Raw genomic sequence first — 18,945 nt, 5'->3', positions numbered from 1 at the left:
AGTGAGGAGGGTAAGACTACAAACACACAATGTTAAAAATGCTACAAATCAAAGGTTTAAGGTAGTAGTCTTCAGGAAAAAAGCTTGTGGCATCTAATGCACTTTAGTGACACACTGAGCTTAAATGTCACCTCTGTTGGAAAAATGATCATCATCTGTTAATTTTATGTGACTGTCTTAATAAATGACCTGGTAACATAGCAAGCTAAAGTTCACTGTAATGCCTCTACACCACCAGGCTTTAGACTGAAAGCAGCATTTTGGGATTATCCCTACGTCAAACCTTGGTTGAACTGAGTACATATAAATAATTGTCCGCCAGCTTTTCCTATTACAAATATACACAGTTTGTGAAATTGGTTTACCATGTGCTGAAAATTTCTTTGATATTTTTAAAAGCCTGTTGCTATGGCAACTGGACCCCATAACAGAAAAGCTTTTTGGTAATAAGAAGGCTAAGAAATTCAGTTAACTACCAGGAATAAAGCCATAGCCACATAGCTTGTATTCCTTTTTTTTTTTTTTTTTTTTGTCTTTCCCAAAAACAAACCAACCCCAGAAGAAAGCCTGGTATCCTGAAGCAGCTTGGACCTGGATTAGCAGATGGAAGGGCACACCCTGCTCACAGGGCTTCAGAGCTTGGCCGGGGAGCTCCTGCTGCCAGTGCTCAAGCTGGTCTCAGCTCTTACAGTGGAGAATAATCAGGGAGTTCACCAGCATCATGCTCCCAAATAATTCATATGTTTCTTTTTTGTACAGAAAGGTTGAAGTGATTTGATGGTTTGGCTGTGGGCAAGGAAACATGAGTTTTGCTTCTCAGAACTGGATGTCCCCTTTGTGCTTTGCTAATACAGAAACTGGCAGAACAGGCATTACTTTTCCTTTGACGTTAGGGCTTGCAGCCCTGTTTCCTTGTGTCTCATGACTGAGTGAATCAACACCTAATTAAACAGTCACATGAGGGACAGAGTAAAATGCTGCTCAGGCACTGATCATGGTGAATCTTTGGAGAATAACTGCTTACATCTGTCTTCCTCCTTCTCCAAGGAATCCTGAACAGCTGCAGCTTTGCTTTGTTTTGTTTTGTTTTGGTTTTTTTTTCCAGGGGAAAAAAGATCACGTAAACCGTGGCTAAGCAATGCTGTCTGTGCAGATAAATGAGACCTGGGATAGGGGGAAGAGAAAACTTGGAAGTACTGGACAAAATCTTGAGAAATTGGAATGATTTGAGTTTGTGCTAGGGATGACTTAGCTGAAAGCTTGAAATTGTAGTCCTTGTGCGTTTGACACTCCTGGTAATTTAACTGAAAATGTGAATGTTGGGCAAGGAAGCTCTTCAGAGTGGTCTGGGGGGATTCTTGTTATTTTTAATATTAGTTGTAATTCTTTCGCTCGCAGCATGTTATGAAGGGTCCATAACAACTGCTTTCCATCTCTGTGTGGCAAATACTTGTGTGGAGATTTATTGGGCTCTCAATTATCACCCAGTCACAAGTGCAGCCACCTTAATCAATTACACGGATGTGGCCTACAGCCAAGGAATGCTCAAATCCCCACGCCGCCTGCTCGCGCCGTATGACTTTCACCACCAAGGCAATATTTTTTCTCCTTATAAAACTCCCGAAACAAGTATTACAGGATGTTTTAATCAGCGTAAGCAGATGGCTACCTCCATCCTGACACGGCGGTGGGCTCCCAGGTAGCGAGTGGGACATGCTGGGCTGCGCAGGCGGGGCCTAGAGCGGGCAGCTTTATTGCCGTCACGCCCTGGCGCGGGACGTGGCGGTGGTTCGGGTGCTCCGGGGTATTTCCAGGCTGAAGATACCCACCAGCAGTCAGCCCAGCCTGCCCGCAGCAAGGGCGCTGGGTTTCGGGGCTCTGCTCAGCGAAGGAGAAAGCAGGGTGTGCGCAGCTGCACCACCCCACCCTACCGGGTCCCCGCTGCCCCCCAGGATTCGGGGCACAACATCGCCCAGCCCCACTCACCTGCCCCGGCACAGCTCGCAGGCCAAAAAGCATGACATAAAAAAATGCAGCTGTTTACATTCTAGTCCTTTAGCCTTTAAAAACATATATATATCTTGATATATCTATCTGATAAGAAAAATGCTTATTTAGATGTGTTTACTCAGTGTTGGTGCAGGAATCACATGGCATGTCAGGCGTAGCTAGAGTACACTAGCAGTTTGTTGATGCACCTTGCAGCTTTTTTTTCCTTTGTGTCTCCTGAAGTAATGTATTGAGAATCTCAGTTTTCACTTGTGTAAAAAGAAGAAAAGAAAATTGCCGTAGTCCTTACGGCTGCTGGAAAGAGCATGAGAATAAATGCCTTAAAGACTCTTTAAGCTGAAGATAAATACAGGGAATTCAATGTTTGTCTGTTAAAAAAATGAAAATGTTAGGATTCCTCAGCCAAAGTACTTTCGTTACATCAGGAGTCATTCAAGGGTTTATTATTATTATAAATATTAGAGTTGATAGCAATAGTGGAGCTATAGTGATCCCTCTAAGATGTCTTCATTTTCATGGCCACAGGGTTCTTGCAGTCAACCTTAACTCTAATATATCTTCTTTTCTCTTCATTGTATCATCTGTTAATATCCGCGATCTCCAAAATAAAAAGCAGCAATTCACCATTAAGTTACCTAAACAATAAACTTTGCAGTTGACAAATCTAAGCTTGTGAGCTTCTTTTTGTTCTGTCTAGCACTGCGAAACAGTCACTTTTTTATGATCTTAGTAATTCTCAACAGTGGTAGCTCAGATGTAACATAGATGCTGGTTTTCACGGGCCAAGTTGACTTTATTGTCTACTGGAAGCTCTCATGTATCAGGCAAAGATAGATGCTGCATGTCACTGAGCGCCTGTTGCCATTCACACTTTGAAGAGGGGATGGAAGACAGAAGTTTGATTTGTATATGGATTTAAGGATTGAAGAAGCTATCTAGACATCTCCAGAATTACACAGCATAAAGGAGGGAAAAAAGACTTCCTCCTCTGCTAGATAATTCTGTGTGGTTTTAGAAAATTCTTTATTTCCAACTACTATTTGTGTGCATCAAAAGTGATTTGTATTGGAGCTTTTTTCTCCCCAACTTTTCATTAAACACACACGATACTGAACTATTTACACGTTATTTTTAATAGCTACAGCAGAAGATTATTCTGCTCTGCGCACCCGAGAGCTCACAATAAAATAACTGTTTGGCAGGGGGAAAATGCCCTGTTGTCTTGCAGTACCAGTTGGTATTATGGAGGCTTGTTCGGTGTCTTATTTATAGCAGATTGCAATTGGAAATGTGATACAAAACAAACACCAATGTTCCAGTAGCTTAACCATGCATCAGATTTTTACTTTGATAGTTATTTTTATTTTAAGCATCTTTTATCACAACTTGAAAAATTACAGCAGTGAAGTGACGGTTGATCTGCTGAGGTCTCAGCATCCACATTCCTAAAAGAAAAATAACGTTCTATGTCGTATCCTCCAGGAATGCTGCCCAGCAGATCCCTATTTATGCTGATGCTCCTTTACACCGCTGGTAGAGACAGTTTATTCCAGTCATGAGACCTCTTGCTGCTCATGAGAATCCTGTGTATGGAGAGTTTGTAAACTTTGGTTTTCTGTTGATTTATTTATTTTATGATATTGCATACGTAAACCACTTTTTTCGATATTTAAAAATCTGGTTTCCTTTAAAGAAAATGGGGTCTAGCTTTTGGAAAACCTGCAGACTGTTTGCAGTGATCTTCCTCATTGTTTTGGCTCTTGCTGACCTTTGGCTGGGCTCCTGTTTGTGTGCACAAATCTATGGTGCGTGCAGGTACGGGTATGTGCTCCAGTTGTACACGGAGGGTTTAGGCTTTAATACTGTCCACTCTTCCTCTCCAGCAGTGAGGAATGCAGTGGAAATTTTTTTGCAGGGATACACATAATGCACAGAAAGCACATTTTTTTAAAAAGTCTAGCTCAGTGGTAATCCTACTAAGGCAAGTATTTTGCAGAGGAATGGTATCCAAGTATTTCTAGTCAGATCTCAAATAAAACCCTAATTGGTTTTCTCTCTTTTTGTCTAGTGTGGCTTCCAGCTCCTACCTTCGTGCATTACTAAGCAGTAAACATTTCTTGGCTTGCTTACTGGCTCTTTGTTGTGTGCGTTTACAACATGTGTGAGGGAAGCCTTCTTTCAGGAGAAAGACTAAAAAAACTTGTTAAGGCAGTGGAGAACAAAAATGAATCATTTCATTACTTTTTTAGCTTGTGGTTGGAGCAAACTGTTGTCTCCTTGGTTTAAAATCAGATGATTTATACCTAAAAGGTGCATATGAGCCTTGGCAGTAGTTTTAACTGTTTTCAGACATGCCTTTGGATAAAATGAAGGAAGTAACTTTTTTCAGTGCTGTTTTGTTTTGAGGATTTTTTTTGGTTTATGTATGTTTAAGAAGGAGGCACAGCCCCAGTCCAGCATGGGGATCTACACAGGATCCCTGGGGCTCTGAGGTGCTGCATCCTCTCGGCTGTTCACTGTGGCTGGACACTGGCACCCACATCTTGCCCACCTGCAGTGGGGGGATGTCCATGGATACTGAAGTGCCTTCTCAGGATCGCTCTGGAAGGTGATGGGCTAAGGCAGGAGATTTTGATCACTTTATTTTTTGAATCTGTTAAGTGTTTTTCTGAAGCTACAGTATTATCAGCTTTGTTTTCCAAGTTCACATTTACACACACACACACACAAAAAGAAGCCTGAACCCTTTCAAAGAGATGGAGAGTATCATATTCCCTGCCAAAACCAAATACTGCTGAGGTGGTAAATGAGGGACTTCTTTTGTAATTGGGGGAAAAAACCCAACAAACCAACAAAAAAAATAAGCTGCGTTTCTGGAGACACTTTTTTGGAGACACCTTTCAATGATAGATGCCATAGGCCTGTGGCAAACCCCATAAAGCTTTCACAGCATAGCTGAAAACAAGTTACTTTATCTGGAATACAACCAATATTGTAATTACAGCTTCTTTACTAACTGTTTTTGAAAACTTACCTCCTCTGTTCCAGATCAGTAAATAGGATGTTCACTGTGCCTGCATATACAGCTAGAGAAGAGGAGGGTGCGTGTTTAATCTTAAAGAGGCCTGAGTATTTTCTTGGATGTGGGAATGGTGACAGTGTGTTTGAACCAACATTGAGTATCTGAAGTCCTTTCTCAAGCAATAAATATTCACTGATCTGGCTAAAGCACTATTACGCTCTGTACACTTTGAGTCTCTCTCTATTTGAAGAGAAATTCCTTCTAATATTTTTCCTGGGCAGTTGTTGGACGGAGGCTGGGTTTGCTTTCAAAGCACTTGTCTTTAATACGCATCAGGTTACCCTGAGGTAAAATGGAAACCTTAGATGTTACTCCTGTAAATAAATGTTTACATAATACATTGCACTGAACTTCTCACCATTGCGTGTCTAAGAAAAAAAGGTCACTTTTGACATCAGTAACCTTTAGAGAGCGATGCGTTTGCCACACAGGTAAAGAAAGTTACTGTGCACAGCACATTCCTTTCACTAGATCGAGAAGGTAGGAGAGGTCAAATGTTATTGCTTACAAGTCCCAAGGCTTGGCATTTTAAGCTTTAGAGGCAAGCTTTGGTTTTAAGGCACAGGTCCTGTAAACAGCACGTGCCCAATTTTGCTCCTGTGAGTAATTCCATTGAATTCCCTGGCACTAGTCACATATGAAAAGCCAAGTCTGTGATGTACGTCTGTGTGGGGTCAGGACCTCAACTCTTCATTTCTAAATGAGAAATTTCCTATATTTATGATCACAAAAGGTAATGGTTTTGGATTTGGAACCAAGTAAGTGTCTGCCTCTTAGTTTGTCTGCTTCTATGTCAAAACACTTGCCCAGCACCAGGCATAAAAATATTACCTTCCTGTATGTGAGCAACAAAACTGCTGTTGTGTCAATAGATTCAGGATTTCTCCCTGAATTTAGTCCAGGAGACGTGTAGCAGAAGAGGGAACTTGGTGTTCTCTGGTGGAACATGTCCTGGAGGGCAAAACATCATCCAGGCTGTTGGGATTGTTGGGTCTTGGGCTCCAGAGCCCATGAACGAGTGCATCAGCTCACACACTTTGTGATAGAGAAGACCTTTAAGGGTCCCTTCCAACCCAAACGATTCTATGATACGGGAATCATCGACAGCCCTGATCTTTGTGTTGTGGGATACAGTGGAGCAGGAAATCCTGGTGATATAATGGATTTTTGCTGCCTTCGTATTTGAAATATTGGCAAAACCTGTAGGTTTTCAGACACTGAAAAACCTGAAGTAGGAGCTGTGATGCTACAGTCTCCTGCCTATATATCTTTCTTGATCTTTGCCCAAAGATAATACAAAATTAATAGTATGAATGATTAGCCCTACATATGCCTGTGACAGTACTTGATGGCTTTTAACGTACATTGCTTTTTTGGATGCCCGGTTCCTTCCTCACTTCCCTGTCCATCTCTCTCGCTCCTCCCCCACAACTTAGAGAAAAAAGTTCTTTAAATAGCAAGCTCTTTGCTTTTGTGATGTACCGGGCAGCCTTCCTAGCCCAGCCTGGGTCACTGCAAGAGCAATCATGAAACCTTGTTTACAGCTATCAGGTTGGTCAGGATTTCTTTGTGGGCATTATTTTGCATCTCCCCTGCGCCCCCCCCCCCAAAAAAAAAAAAACAAACAACCCAACCCACTATATATTGCTGTCCAATAGTCTTGCATGTTCCTGATGCTTCACTTGTAATATTAATGAGCCCTTACAGGGCATACAGTGCTTTCTTTGTTCTTATAGGAGCTGATGGGGAGGGGGAGTGGGCGCCGCTGCGATCGGTGGAACAGAGCGGGTTTTGCTCAGCCTGCCGACACGCTGAAGAGCCGAGAACCAGCGATGCCAAGGCGGCCAGCCGACGTGGGCAGCCGTGGGCACCTCTTCCCCCTTCCCACACGCACGCCAATGAGCCCCCCGTACAGTTAAACGTTTAAAGGCCTTTATTTCGCGGGTGGAATGGTGCACGGGGGGCGGCGGATGGCGGCGGATGGCGGCTCCAGGTGGCACGCGCTGACAGCTGGGTCACATGATGGCTGTCAGCGCTCGCTTTTCCACCCCTCGGCCCCCGCTCTCCCGGGCTCCAGCACAAGCATCCCGGCGCTTCCAGGAATGTAAAGGCTGGGGGTGCAGTCTGGAAGGAGGCCGCGTTGCTTTTGCACCCCCCACCCCCCCCACCCCGCCTCCCTCTTCCTTCTACTATGATTCTGTGATCCTTCTCCGAGCAGGCTGAATTCCCGACGGTCGCAGCTCGTGGAGGTGCAGGACGGCGGCCACAGTTGCCAGGGGACTTGGGTCATGAGACTCAACTCCGCTCGCGTTCGCTAGAGGAGGAGGATAGATGGGACTGACATGTACGCTCCGGCGGCTGCCAAAGCAGCGCTTAGCTTTCCGATGAATTAGATTGATCTCCTCGGCAGCGATACACTGGAAGAGACAAAGGAGTGGGGAAGACGGGCGATTATTTACTCGAGCAGAAATCCCGGGCTGTGCAACAGAATGGAGGGGCAGGATTTGGGTTATGAAACTCCAGGGCAGTGCAAACGCAGCCTCGTGCAAACGCCTATATTGCGCCTCAGCGAACTGCTTTCTTTAAGGTGGCTTTTGTGATCCTGTTGCTAGGATTAAGCCTTTTGCATTGCAGCATGGAGAGTCTTTTGTTTGAGTTAAATTCAGACCTCTTGATATGTCACCTGACAGTCTTGTGGTTTTGGATGAATATGGCTCATTGCTATTATTAACCTGAGTTGGCAGCCGGGCACAACAGGAGTTTATAGGGATTTTGAAAAGTGGAACTGCTCGGGGGACAAAGATGCTTCCCAGGTACGGTCACTGCACAGTTCTTGAGATTATTTTAATTATTTGAAAGCTTAATATTTTCACTGTGATGAAAGTATTTCTTTCCCAGAGGTGTGAAGCTCTTGGAGATTTCATTTTTTTATGATTCTTCTTACAATTATGTGCTAAATGGCACAAAGGTATTTTTTTCCCTGGATTGGTTCTATCTGTTGTAATTTTGTAAAGGGAAGTGCAGTCTACTTGAATAATGTAAACATTGTGTTCAGTGCTGGTGAGTTTAGCTGAAAGGAGCTGTGTCTTGTTTGTGTGTGGTTTTTATTAACACAGGCATTTCAAAAGAGCACGGAGCTTGTGTGTGTATGTGCGTATGTTTGCGTGCATATATGTGCTTAAATCAGCTAAAAGCTGAACAGGTACTTTTTGAAATGACGTACATGAAGTAGTCCCAGAAATACTCTATGAAATTACTAATTGTAAATTCTGAAGCTGTGTAAATTGCAAAGTTACTCAACATGCTACACGTCTTTAACTAAACCTTCCAACCTACTTATTTTCAATATCACACTCCAGATTATGATTAATGTGTTGACTAGACTGCACCTAACCTGTATATATTACGGTTTTTTGCTTGTAGAGAGACATCTGGCTCATGTATTGGACTTTAGAGTATAAATCAGGTATCTTAATGAGAGCCAAGTGACTTAGTAGAGGGGAGAAAAAAAATGAAAACAAACTGAAGTCAGCTTCATATACAGTTAAAGAATTGGACAGAGCCAAGGACCTTGGAATCCAATTGAAGTTTAGGTCCAAGTTTATTATACCGAGTGTGAAATATCTGGCTGACTGAATATGTTCTAGTGTACAATGTGTGCTTAGTATAAGCAGCAGAAGTTTCCTGGAGCTCAAGTAGTGCAGCTATTCAAGGTGAGGATTGCTAAGCTGGTAAATGAACAGGAGAGATTTATAGATGTAGCACGGGGCTGACCTCTACAGCGCTGCAGTGCCTGTGGACGTGTCGCCCTCCTTCAAAAAATGAAAAGGGGGTGGCCTGAATTTTTTTTTTTTTAAAAGAAACATTATTTCCTTGTGGTAAACCTTAAAAATGTAACCGCTGCAAGCACTCCCGCATCTTAAGTGGTTGTCCCTGAGAGGAGCCACTGTCTATCAGTTCTTCAAGCTACCCTTGACTTCTGCAAAAGCCCAGCTGAGGGCAGAGTGATGGAGGGCAGCGTCGCCCGGAGCGCTGGGTAAACTCCTTCGCAGTCAGTCGTCACGGGCTCCCTCCGTGGCCCTGGTCAAGTCACAAACACCGGTTTTCTCTGCAGAATCAGCAGGCATTCACCACAACAGTCACACAACCCTGAAGTGACCTCAACTCTTGTAAAGACAATTATCTTGCAAAATTTTTTCTAAGTATAGGCCCCGTGGTTTCTCTAGTTTAGGGATCTTCTTCCCCCTCGCAGCCTTACGGTCACGTTATGTCACTAGCATTTAAATGCAATCACTTGCTGAAAACGCCAGCTTTGCAAATGGCGACGCAGTCTGGATCATCCTTATCGTGTCAATCCTGACCAAGTTAGTTTGTGTTTCAGGTGTTGTTATTAAAAAAACAAATAACCTGCCCGTGCCTCTTTAAAAAAAAGCTAATGGATGTTCTTCCAAAGCTGGAAGCATCGTTAACATGCCGTACATTGCTGTTTTCATTGCTTCCAAATTAGCTGTGCGCTTTCAGAAAGGTCTACACAGCTGTCTTTGTACAATAACGGTCAAATAAGAAGTGAATTATTGGCTTGCAGTACAAAGGAATTTAAATACGTACAATACCCTCCCCATGTGTCCTATATACTCAACTTTTGTTGTATCTTCTCAAAGCCAAAAGTAAAAAAAAAAAGCGGTAACAGATAATTGAAATGTGCAGAGGAATTTGGGGAGGAGAAAGGAATCCCTTGCTGGAAAAGGCACCTCAGTCAGGGTGAGAGGTGTGTGATATGATGCTGGGACTAGGCAAGGACCGTTGTCCTTCTGCTTCTGATCACCCTTCCCTGTAACAAAGCAACCGCAGGATCCTAGCTACTGCTGGGCTGTATATGTGCAGGTGAGCGTGCTTCCACATGGATGTACATCTCCGCGGAACGTGGAGCTGAAATATCCCAGTGCACCCGGTGGAACGGTCTCACATTTACAACGTAAACTCTTCAAGACAGGGACAGTCTGTTCAACGCTTGTGTAGAAGTTGGCTGGGTCTGAGCACCACCGTAACAACAGCAATAGATGAAGAGTATCATCTGCAGGAGTTGGAGATAAGCCCTGGGGATCCCTGTGGCTCTGTTCGGATGCTCAGCTAATAGGAGTGAAGGAAAGCGTTTCCCTCCGCGCGGAGGACGTGGGGCAAGGTGGACCTGCTGTCTGCTCTGCCCTGGCTGTTCCTGTCAGCCTTTCGAAAAGGTGCTAACACGAAAAACACGCAGAACAGATAAGCTAGCATAAACTATAAATATCATTTACGTAGATGCCTTTAAAAATAGTTCAAAGTGATTCATCACCAGGCAGTTTTTATAACTATGATGTAGGAAAACAATAGTTTGACTGATAGTTTCAACTTACCTTTTCAATGATTAGTCATGTTCTGGTTTTGAGCAACTTTACTTTTTAGCAAACTCTTTTACAGTTCCTACCAGCTTAACATCTTCATCAGTCTGCTTCAGTTGCTTTTAAGACTTCTAAAATACCTGTGTTAATTATTAAAAAGTAATTGGATACTATCTAAGCTGTGTTAATATAAAATAGTTTTAAAAGTAAAGTCTCAGGCAAGAGGAAAAAATAGTATTAAGCTAAACCTTTACTGTAATGCAGAAGTGCTGTTAGTGTTGTAGTGGAAACAAGGAGGAAGGAATGTACTTGCTTTCAATTACAGGGGAAAATCTTGTATTTTAATTGGTAGAGTGGTAATGAAGGATTTCTGTCTGTCGTTTCATCTATTAAAACTTGCACAGAGTGTAATGATACCGATTTAAAGCCATTCAGTTGCCTCTTGCTGAGAAATGTCTATGGCAGTAATAAACTCCAGGAATTAGAAACGTGAGAAAATCCATCCTTGGAGAGCATTTGGAGTTCTGGATTGCTGTGCAACTCGCAGTACAGGTGTCAGGAAGCGTGTAATGGATCTGTAAATGTAACCTACAAGTAATATTCCTAGTGGTTGAAGGTAACAAAGGCAGGAAAACAAAACGGGCGAAAGAGAAGAGCTGAACAGTGGTACGGCTTAAGTGTGAACATGCATTAAAATATCATTTTTCAGGCCTTGATTTCACTATTAGTAGTTTTTAATAATTCCATCATTATTCATGTGGAAGTTTCCCTTTCCATCCCAAATAATTCCCTTCTTCTGTGCTTTGTACTTGTATCCGTGCGGGGGGGTCAGACCAGATGACCTCGAGTGGTCCCTTCCAGCCTCAACCGGTCTGTGATTGTGTGAGATCTGGTTTTATGAGATTTATTTCTGAAATATCTCACACAGTATTTATACATCAATGATTTCTACACTGTTCTATTCATATAGATGTTTCTGAACGTCTCATTCTAGAGGAATTACTGTCTGGGTGGTGGAGATCTCCACGGGACTGGTGTCCGGCTCAGAAATAATTGATCACTATTTTTTCTCTTGCTTGATGCGTGAACTCACAGCACTAACTGTGTGGTAAAGTCACAAACACTGCCAGCGGTGAAAAGATTGTTGGGGTTCTCTTCGTGGTGTTTTTTCTGTTTGTTTGTTTGTTTGTTTGTTCTGGGTTTGGTTTCTTTAAATATAATCAGTTTCAAAGAAAGATCAAAGAGTGGTAGGTGGGTCACACATGAAAAAGTCCTCATTAAGAGATTTCTAGAACAGTGTGTGAGATGGAGACTCACCTTGCATTAACATTGCTAGAACATTTAATTCTACATCTCCTGGTTTTCCTATACGAATCTCAAGAAAACATCAGTTAAATGTCAAAGTTAGTTTCCATTTATAAACAGAACTAATTATATTCAGAAGATCTAGGTCAGTTTTCATCCGGCTGAAGAGCAGCGCTGGAGCATTGCCCTGTTACATTTGTTTTGAGAACCTGCCCAGCGTATTGCACACAGGAATTTGTACGTTTCTGGGGATAATCTATCCAGATATCAAGCTTAACGGTACTTTAAAGCTGCTGACAGCAACAGCAAGGCTACTCTGTCTCCTGCTTCCTCCAGAAAAATGTGCCTGGCTGGGAGGTGGGGGGGGTAGTCGGGGGTGCCAGTCTGCCTCTGTTTACTGTCTGTCTAAATGAACTTTCCCCCAGCTCTCTTAAAGTTTCTTCTGGTTTGGGAAGTGGCCCGCTATTGCCAGGGAATGTTTTTGCAAGGCTGAAATGTGCTTAAGGACTCTATTATGTAACAGAGATAACACTTATTTGGAATTATCACAAATTATAATGGATAATATCTACTTAATGCTTGTCTAGAGAAAGTTAAAATGTCATGTGAAGAAGCTGAGAAGTAAACAAGCTCTTGTTACCTTGATCAAATATGTTTCCGAATACAGCAAGAGTTTTATATTTAGCTTTCTCTCCTCTCGGTGTGTAATCTGCTCTTGGAGCTTTTTATAAGTAGACTTTCCTAAGATCTGGAACAGCTACTGCCCTTCTTTGCCAGTAATTTCAAAGTCAAATATCAAAAGTACTAGGTAATGGAAGACATGCTTTTGTCTGAGTGTGAAGGAAAATCAACTGCGTTGCAAGGGTGGAGCAAGCGATAGCACCTTTTTGGCAAGCAGTTCATTGTTATTGTCACATACTGTTTCTTTGTAGAAACCACCGTGGCCTATCTGGAAACAAAATTAGTTTTCAGACTTCCATTGATTTCGCTTAAATATAAGGAGATGGTTCCTCCAGGAAGCCACTTTATCCAGTGGTCTCCCTTGCCTCCTCACCTCTCCTCAAGGCAGGCTCTTCGAAGTAACCACTCGCAGCTCTAGTGCCTTTGAGCCTCTCAGTTGAGAACACTCCAAAGATGCATCAAACAATACGGATTTTGGTTTTTTACACTTCCTGAAATGCAAGATGGGGCTCATTAGCAGAGCCCCCGCTAAATGTAAGCTCTGCTCTGAGTTTGTCAGTGTGCTTGGTTTTTGGTACGGAATTTTCTCCGTTTGCAGTCTGCTCTTTGTGTGGGCATGTCCCTCTGGACGGTGCTTGGCTTTAGGTGCCCCACCAGAGAGGGTATGCGGCACTTTGCCCCCAAATCTAGACATCAAGTTATTTCAGTTTCAAGTTGCTCAAGCCTTTTTTCTTGTAATAAGTGGCTTTTGACATTTGTTGCGCACTATCTTCTCTGCAGCTTCTGTTTTTCTCTCCTGTTGCTAAATGGTGGGGCTGAGCAGATTAGGAAATGGATTTCCTCTCTCAAGAGACAGAGTAACTGTATGTCTTGGTGCTTAGTTTCACCTCACTGGGACTACACTAGTTGTAAAGCCTGTGAATCTATATTGGATAGTCTTAAAAACTTCTGATAGGTAACCATGGCTTTAGGGATTGAATTGACTCTCTGCCCTGCCCTGTTATAGAAGTTGTTGGGTTCTAAATCGTCGTTAACAATCACACAAAGCATGGGCACAGAGAAGGAAAGCTTTTGGTTGGTGAATTAGAGGGACAGAGGAGAGGAAAATTCACCATAGTCTTGGAGTCTAGCATGCCAGATTTACTTTAATCCATATTATCACTTACGGGTGTCTTTTTGCTGAAATAAATGTACAGCTCCTTGTAAACTGGGAGCCTGTATCCTTCATTAATGGCTGGAAAGTTCCAGGGCCTTGTTTCTCACTTCTTGAGGTTTCATGCTAATGCTGCCTGCCTAAAAGCCAAGGATAAGGAAGATAGAATTTCACTTGATCTAGGAAATGGCTCGTAACTAGCTGAAAGATGATTCCTGTTGGCTTCGTGGATAAAGCAGGCGTCTTGTTGCCTATCTTCCAAGAACTGAGAAGGTATTGGTGAAAATGGATTCCCAAGCTCATGGGCAACAATGCTTGCTGGGCTTTAAAGCGATGGCTGGCCTTTTAAGATGGAAATTTAAGATAATGGCTACAAAGCACCTGTAAAGGCAAGATTATGCAATGGTGTTCAAGCCTAAGCCCTGCAAGTTCTCCCTTTGCACAGCCCCACTGCAGTCGGTGGCACCAGGGAAGGCAGAGGCCCAGGAAAGCTCCTTTCCTTGTTATTGCCTGCAAAACCAGTTTGGGAATCGCTGTGTTAGAAGAGCACTGCCATGTGTGTTCTGCTGACCCACGCACCAGCATGGCCTTGAAGCACAGTGGCTTAAGTGGAGATTATTTCTAAGTCTGAATGTAGCGAGGACCTGAGTATATAGCCAGGACCAAGCTACACGTGGTTCTCTCTTCCCCAGCGTCAAAGCGTATCGATTGGTGTGAGTGTTGTAGTCTATAACGCTGCGGTTAGGTCTGTACATGTATGTTACTACAGTGCTTGTGGAACCTGAAGAAGGGGAGGAAAGGTACTTTGCATCAAGCCATGAGGCTGAAAACCCATGTCTGCAAATGCAGAAATTCATAACTTAAGGGAGAGGCCAGTGTGAATAGATACCTTTTTTCTTTTTGCTTTTGAATTGTGAATGCTTTCAAGCTACTGCTTGCAATGATGGAGACATTTTTTTTTTTTCCCTTTAAACACAAAAGCTGAGTTCTGCTATGACTTTGATGTCAGAAAGCTGGAACTTGAAGAAAAGATTAAATATCACAAGACAGAGCACAAGAGCTAGTAATGCTGCGCACATCATTGTACACGGCCGTAGCGGATTGGTGCTGTTTATGCCAGTGTAATTTGGCAAGTGCAGGGGAAAGAAAAAAACAAAAGGCATAGTTCTGGCTACAGGATCAAAGGCTTTGATGAAATGGCATTGCATTTGCTCGACTTTATGTTTTAACAAAGTTGTATATACAGATAGTGTAGCAAGAACCGTGTAATAAAGAGTTGTGGTAATTGATCCTTCTGCTCTTCTATTTTTTCATTCAAGCTGGCCTTTGCCGGAGTTTGACCCAAGTCAGATCCGACTGATTGTGTATCAGGACTGCGAAAGAAGAGGACGGAATGTCTTATTTGATTCCAGTGCTAAAAGAAAAATAGAGGATGTTTCGGTGTCGGTGAGTATTTTACTAATTTACGTGGTTCTAGTCTATATTTTTTAAAATGGCAAGGTTGATAAATCACAAATGTTCTGGTTTATTCACATTAACGTTTAAACGTCGGTTATATGCAGGGCTATATTTAAATGCCTGTTAAGTTGCAAATTATTCAGGCTTCAGTGCTTTCACTCTAAAAAGCTTTAAATACCATAGTGATCTCTTTATTCCTGAGCTTGTCTACTTTCTGCCCTTTCAGAGAGGAGGATTCCTTCCTGGGGCTGCAGCAGGCGCTGCTGGGGGGCTGAGGCAGGGCATGAACTGGTATTTATGGCCTGTGCTTTTATGCCATGGTGGGGTCTGCGTTCTTAATGGGAAGGTCCTCCCAGTCCGTGTCCTCTTGTGTCCTGTTTGGTTTGCTTTTGCCAATCGTTTCTATGCTTTGCTGACAAGTTTTTTTTTCCCCACAAAGTTACTTGAAAACTTTTCCTCTGTTTTTCCTTTTGGCATGGTCTGCATGGTAATCTATTAATTGAAACGGTAAATGGATGCAGTCAGATGAGGATACTTCCTTCTGAGGGCTCTGGCCAGAAGATTAATTTCTAGCCGCAGTGCTATTGTAAGTGGTTGTGTGAGGTTGGACAACTTATTTCACTGCTTTGAACTTTCTTTTCACCATCTCTAAAAACAGTTGCAAACCATTTTAAGCTCTGAAAGCAGAAAGCACCGTGTGAACTGAAATTTATGATCCCAGTTGCTTTTACCCATAGGACCTACTAAGTTCTGTAAGCAGGAGCACACAAAATAACATTATTACCCCCAAGCCCTGGTTTTCATGTTGGGTATTGGAGTACAGCCAGAGGATTCTTCATCCAGCTTTGAAAACTCTTCCGGCCTATTGCTGAATGCTGCCAGCCTGGTGCTTCTCGTCCTGGTCCTGAGTGCTTCCTATGTGCACGTGTCCTCACCTCGGGGAGTCACTTTGTGTCTCATCAGGCACTAACTTCCAGGCTTCTCCATCGCTTCCTCTAGTGCTTTTATAGCCATGAATCAAGATCCCAGTTTCCCAGAATTTGTGAAGCAAAGCAAGCTTCACAAATGTTGAACAAAACGCATCTTTCTTTTTAATTTTAACTTGCTAGAATGGCTTTATAACTTAAAAATTCCTGTTCTTCTAGGCGTTCTTGCCAGGAAAACAGGTTTTTAAAGACAAGAGATCGTTAGAAGTGGTTTATTGGTACGAATTGCTGGCTATGCTTATTACTGTTACTTCATTAATTATAAAGTATTACTTCATTAGTAAAAAAGACATTGTACAGTATAAATCCTCTTGCCATATTCCAATTGATTTCTTGAAAGCCTAAAACCTCTTTAAGATAGATCTGTACTTGCCCAGTGAACTTGCAAACTTCACTGTTTTGGTTTATTTCAGAAAGATCGTTGGCTGTAGCAGCTCAACAGCGACAGAATAAAAGGCTAATAATGAAGCTAATACAGTTCCATATTAATCTGTCCTTTCTTTTTCTTTGCTAAGGGGGAAAGGGGGGGGGGGGTAAATAGCTGTGTTCACCATCTCTGTGAAATGAGTATGTGAGACTGGTGGAGGAAGACTGTTCCCAGGGTGTTTGAAATGCCCAGTACTCATCTCTAGTAACTTGATGGATTTCTTCTTTTTTGTGGTATTAGGAGACTTTGAAAGAGAATATATTGAAACATTTGCTTGCCATGATAACTGCCTTCTGCAGCACTCAGATAATGTTATGTCAGGCAAAACTTTCCTCGTAAAACAAAACTTTGCAATAGCAGAAACATTATGCAGGTAAAAACGTGCAGAAGAGTCCTCGGCTCAGCTTGCTGCGAGCTTAGTACAGGCTTGTACAGTTAGCAGTACGTACTGGCCATTTTCAAGGAATTGCATTGTTTATTTTTCTCGCTCTTTATCATGATTTTCATTAACAAAGACACACCCTGCCTATACAAAGCCAGATCTTGGCTCTAAGCACATTCCAAGGCACTCTTGCCCTTTTGCAGCAAGATGTGTGTGGGCTGGGCACTCTCCCTTCTGAAAGGATATCTGTTCACCACCCCACAAAAGCCAACGCTTTCTACATCTCCCCCCCCCCATTTCCTAACGTGATTTATACCTCTGGATTTACAAATAACACTGGGGAAAATTTGCAGGAGTGCCTAGCAGTGGCCAGACTGTTCTGGTTGAAGTCTAATCAGTCCAGTGCAGAGAACCAAGAGGCTTTCAGTTTGCTTTATGTTACTGTGCTCTTCAGTACCCATTTTCTGTTGCTCATGAGACGTGAAAGCAATTATAATTTAAGAGTTGTGTGCCTGCAGCAAGGTGAGATATACTTTGCTCTATTTCATATATCTGATCTCTATATATGTCAAGAGTTGTGTGCGGTGGACCAAGGTTGAACATGGCTCAGTCATTTGAATTCTGTAAGGGAAGGTATGGTGGTAAAATTTAAGGAGCATCAGAGCAAAATTTTCCAGACACAGATGTTTCAAGAAATAAAACAGTAGGCTCCAACTTTTTGATGAGTGAAAACTGCAGAGTTTGTGCTCACACCAAGCTGGGCTCTAATTATTAAAGCATTACTATGTTCATATTGTCTGTGAGGGAAATGTGACTACGACACAAATAAGGATTTTGTGTTTTCATTGGATATTAAATCAGCCTCTTCCTGTCTTTAATAAAACTAAATATTAGGTAAACAAGAATTTTGGGTGGCTATTGCACAGAGGCAGACAGAAGGCAGCTGAGAGTTTGCAGTATGGCCACTAAGATATTTTCATTGTGCAGGAGAAGTAATGTTTTCCCCAGGTCTTGCTAGAGTTAAAGTTGGCAAGCAAAGCTGAGAAGTGGTCTGGTGACTCGGAGGGCTGGCGGCCGCCGCACCGGGAATGTTGGCCGAAGGCTGTGCCAGGCGTTTCCAGCAAGGCCAGGCAGAGATCTGCCGTGGGCAGCTGTGGGCACTTGGCATGGGGGGAGGCAGAGAGATCCCCTTTGTGAGTCCTATACCTTTTTTGGTGCTAAGCAGGAGAGGTTCTTCCCCGGCTTCCCAGGGGATGGGCTGTTGATCAGCCGGGCTCTGTAAGCAGAGCCAAAAGGCCACTGCCTCAACGAGCATCCGAAAATTGGGTAATTCCCCTGTCTGGGTTCTGCCAGGGTATCCCAGAAGAGAGTGGCTGCCCTTTCCAGCCCTGTGACACAGGTCATGAGCAAATGTGTCAGAACTGAGTCTACCAGGGCAGCGTGCGATATGAGAAGTAGCCATTACTGACGCCTTTACTAAACAGCCTCGGTCCACACCCAGACATACACATCCCTTGGATTTTTGGCTATCAAAATACTTCTACGGGCAAGCTCGTGGGTTTGATCCACTGTCTCCTCTAGAGAGTTACTTCAGAGTTTGTTCGTCATACTAATAAGTGTCTCGTTTCTAATGAGACTGTATTACTTGGTTTGCAGGTGATAGTGTTAGGACCTACGACTGATTTCTACTAGTAGACTCATTTCTGCGCTTGTCTGCTCCTTTCCCACTAACACCTCCCCGCCTGCCTGCTGCTCACGCGTCCCCCAGCCCCACTCGCCTCCCCATGTGGTGCCTCGTGGCTGTGGGGGTCCCGCACACATCCACCCCCTTGGCTTGTACAGCGTTTCCAAGCCAGGAGTCATGTGTGAACACAGATACACTCCTCCAAGAGCTGTGAGACAGGATTTGAATTTCTAATCAAGCACAACAAGCAGCTCCTTTTCCTTTTTAAGGTGCAGGGGCCAGGTGGCCCGGCCGGTGCTGAGCTTTCAGCCTTGGCTCTGCCTTTCCTGACCCCTGTGTGCTTGGCTTCTCAACCTTGACACTGCGTTCACACTAACCTTAGCGAAGGCTGTGTTGTAT

At 43.2% G+C, this 18,945-nt stretch overlaps 1 protein-coding gene across 3 annotated transcripts in view; it reads left to right on the top strand.

Moving 5' to 3' along the window:
- The window catches only part of FNIP1 (folliculin interacting protein 1), a 69,682-nt gene that overhangs the window by 15,431 nt on the left and 35,306 nt on the right, over positions 1-18,945 (top strand). For 2 of the 3 annotated variants that reach the window (XM_074883255.1, XM_074883253.1), the window contains exon 2: positions 14,929-15,055. In XM_074883255.1, the coding sequence (XP_074739356.1) occupies positions 14,929-15,055 (127 nt within the window). Of the gene's footprint in view, positions 1-7,059; positions 7,906-14,928; positions 15,056-18,945 lie in introns of those variants that run through there. The other variant, XM_074883254.1, reaches the window with a different exon arrangement.

This window comes from Strix uralensis, chromosome 14, assembly GCF_047716275.1.
Source record: "Strix uralensis isolate ZFMK-TIS-50842 chromosome 14, bStrUra1, whole genome shotgun sequence".
Classification (NCBI taxonomy): Eukaryota; Metazoa; Chordata; class Aves; order Strigiformes; family Strigidae; genus Strix; species Strix uralensis.
Note: the sequence above shows the minus strand (reverse complement) of the source record. Positions and strands in the feature narration are given on the sequence as shown.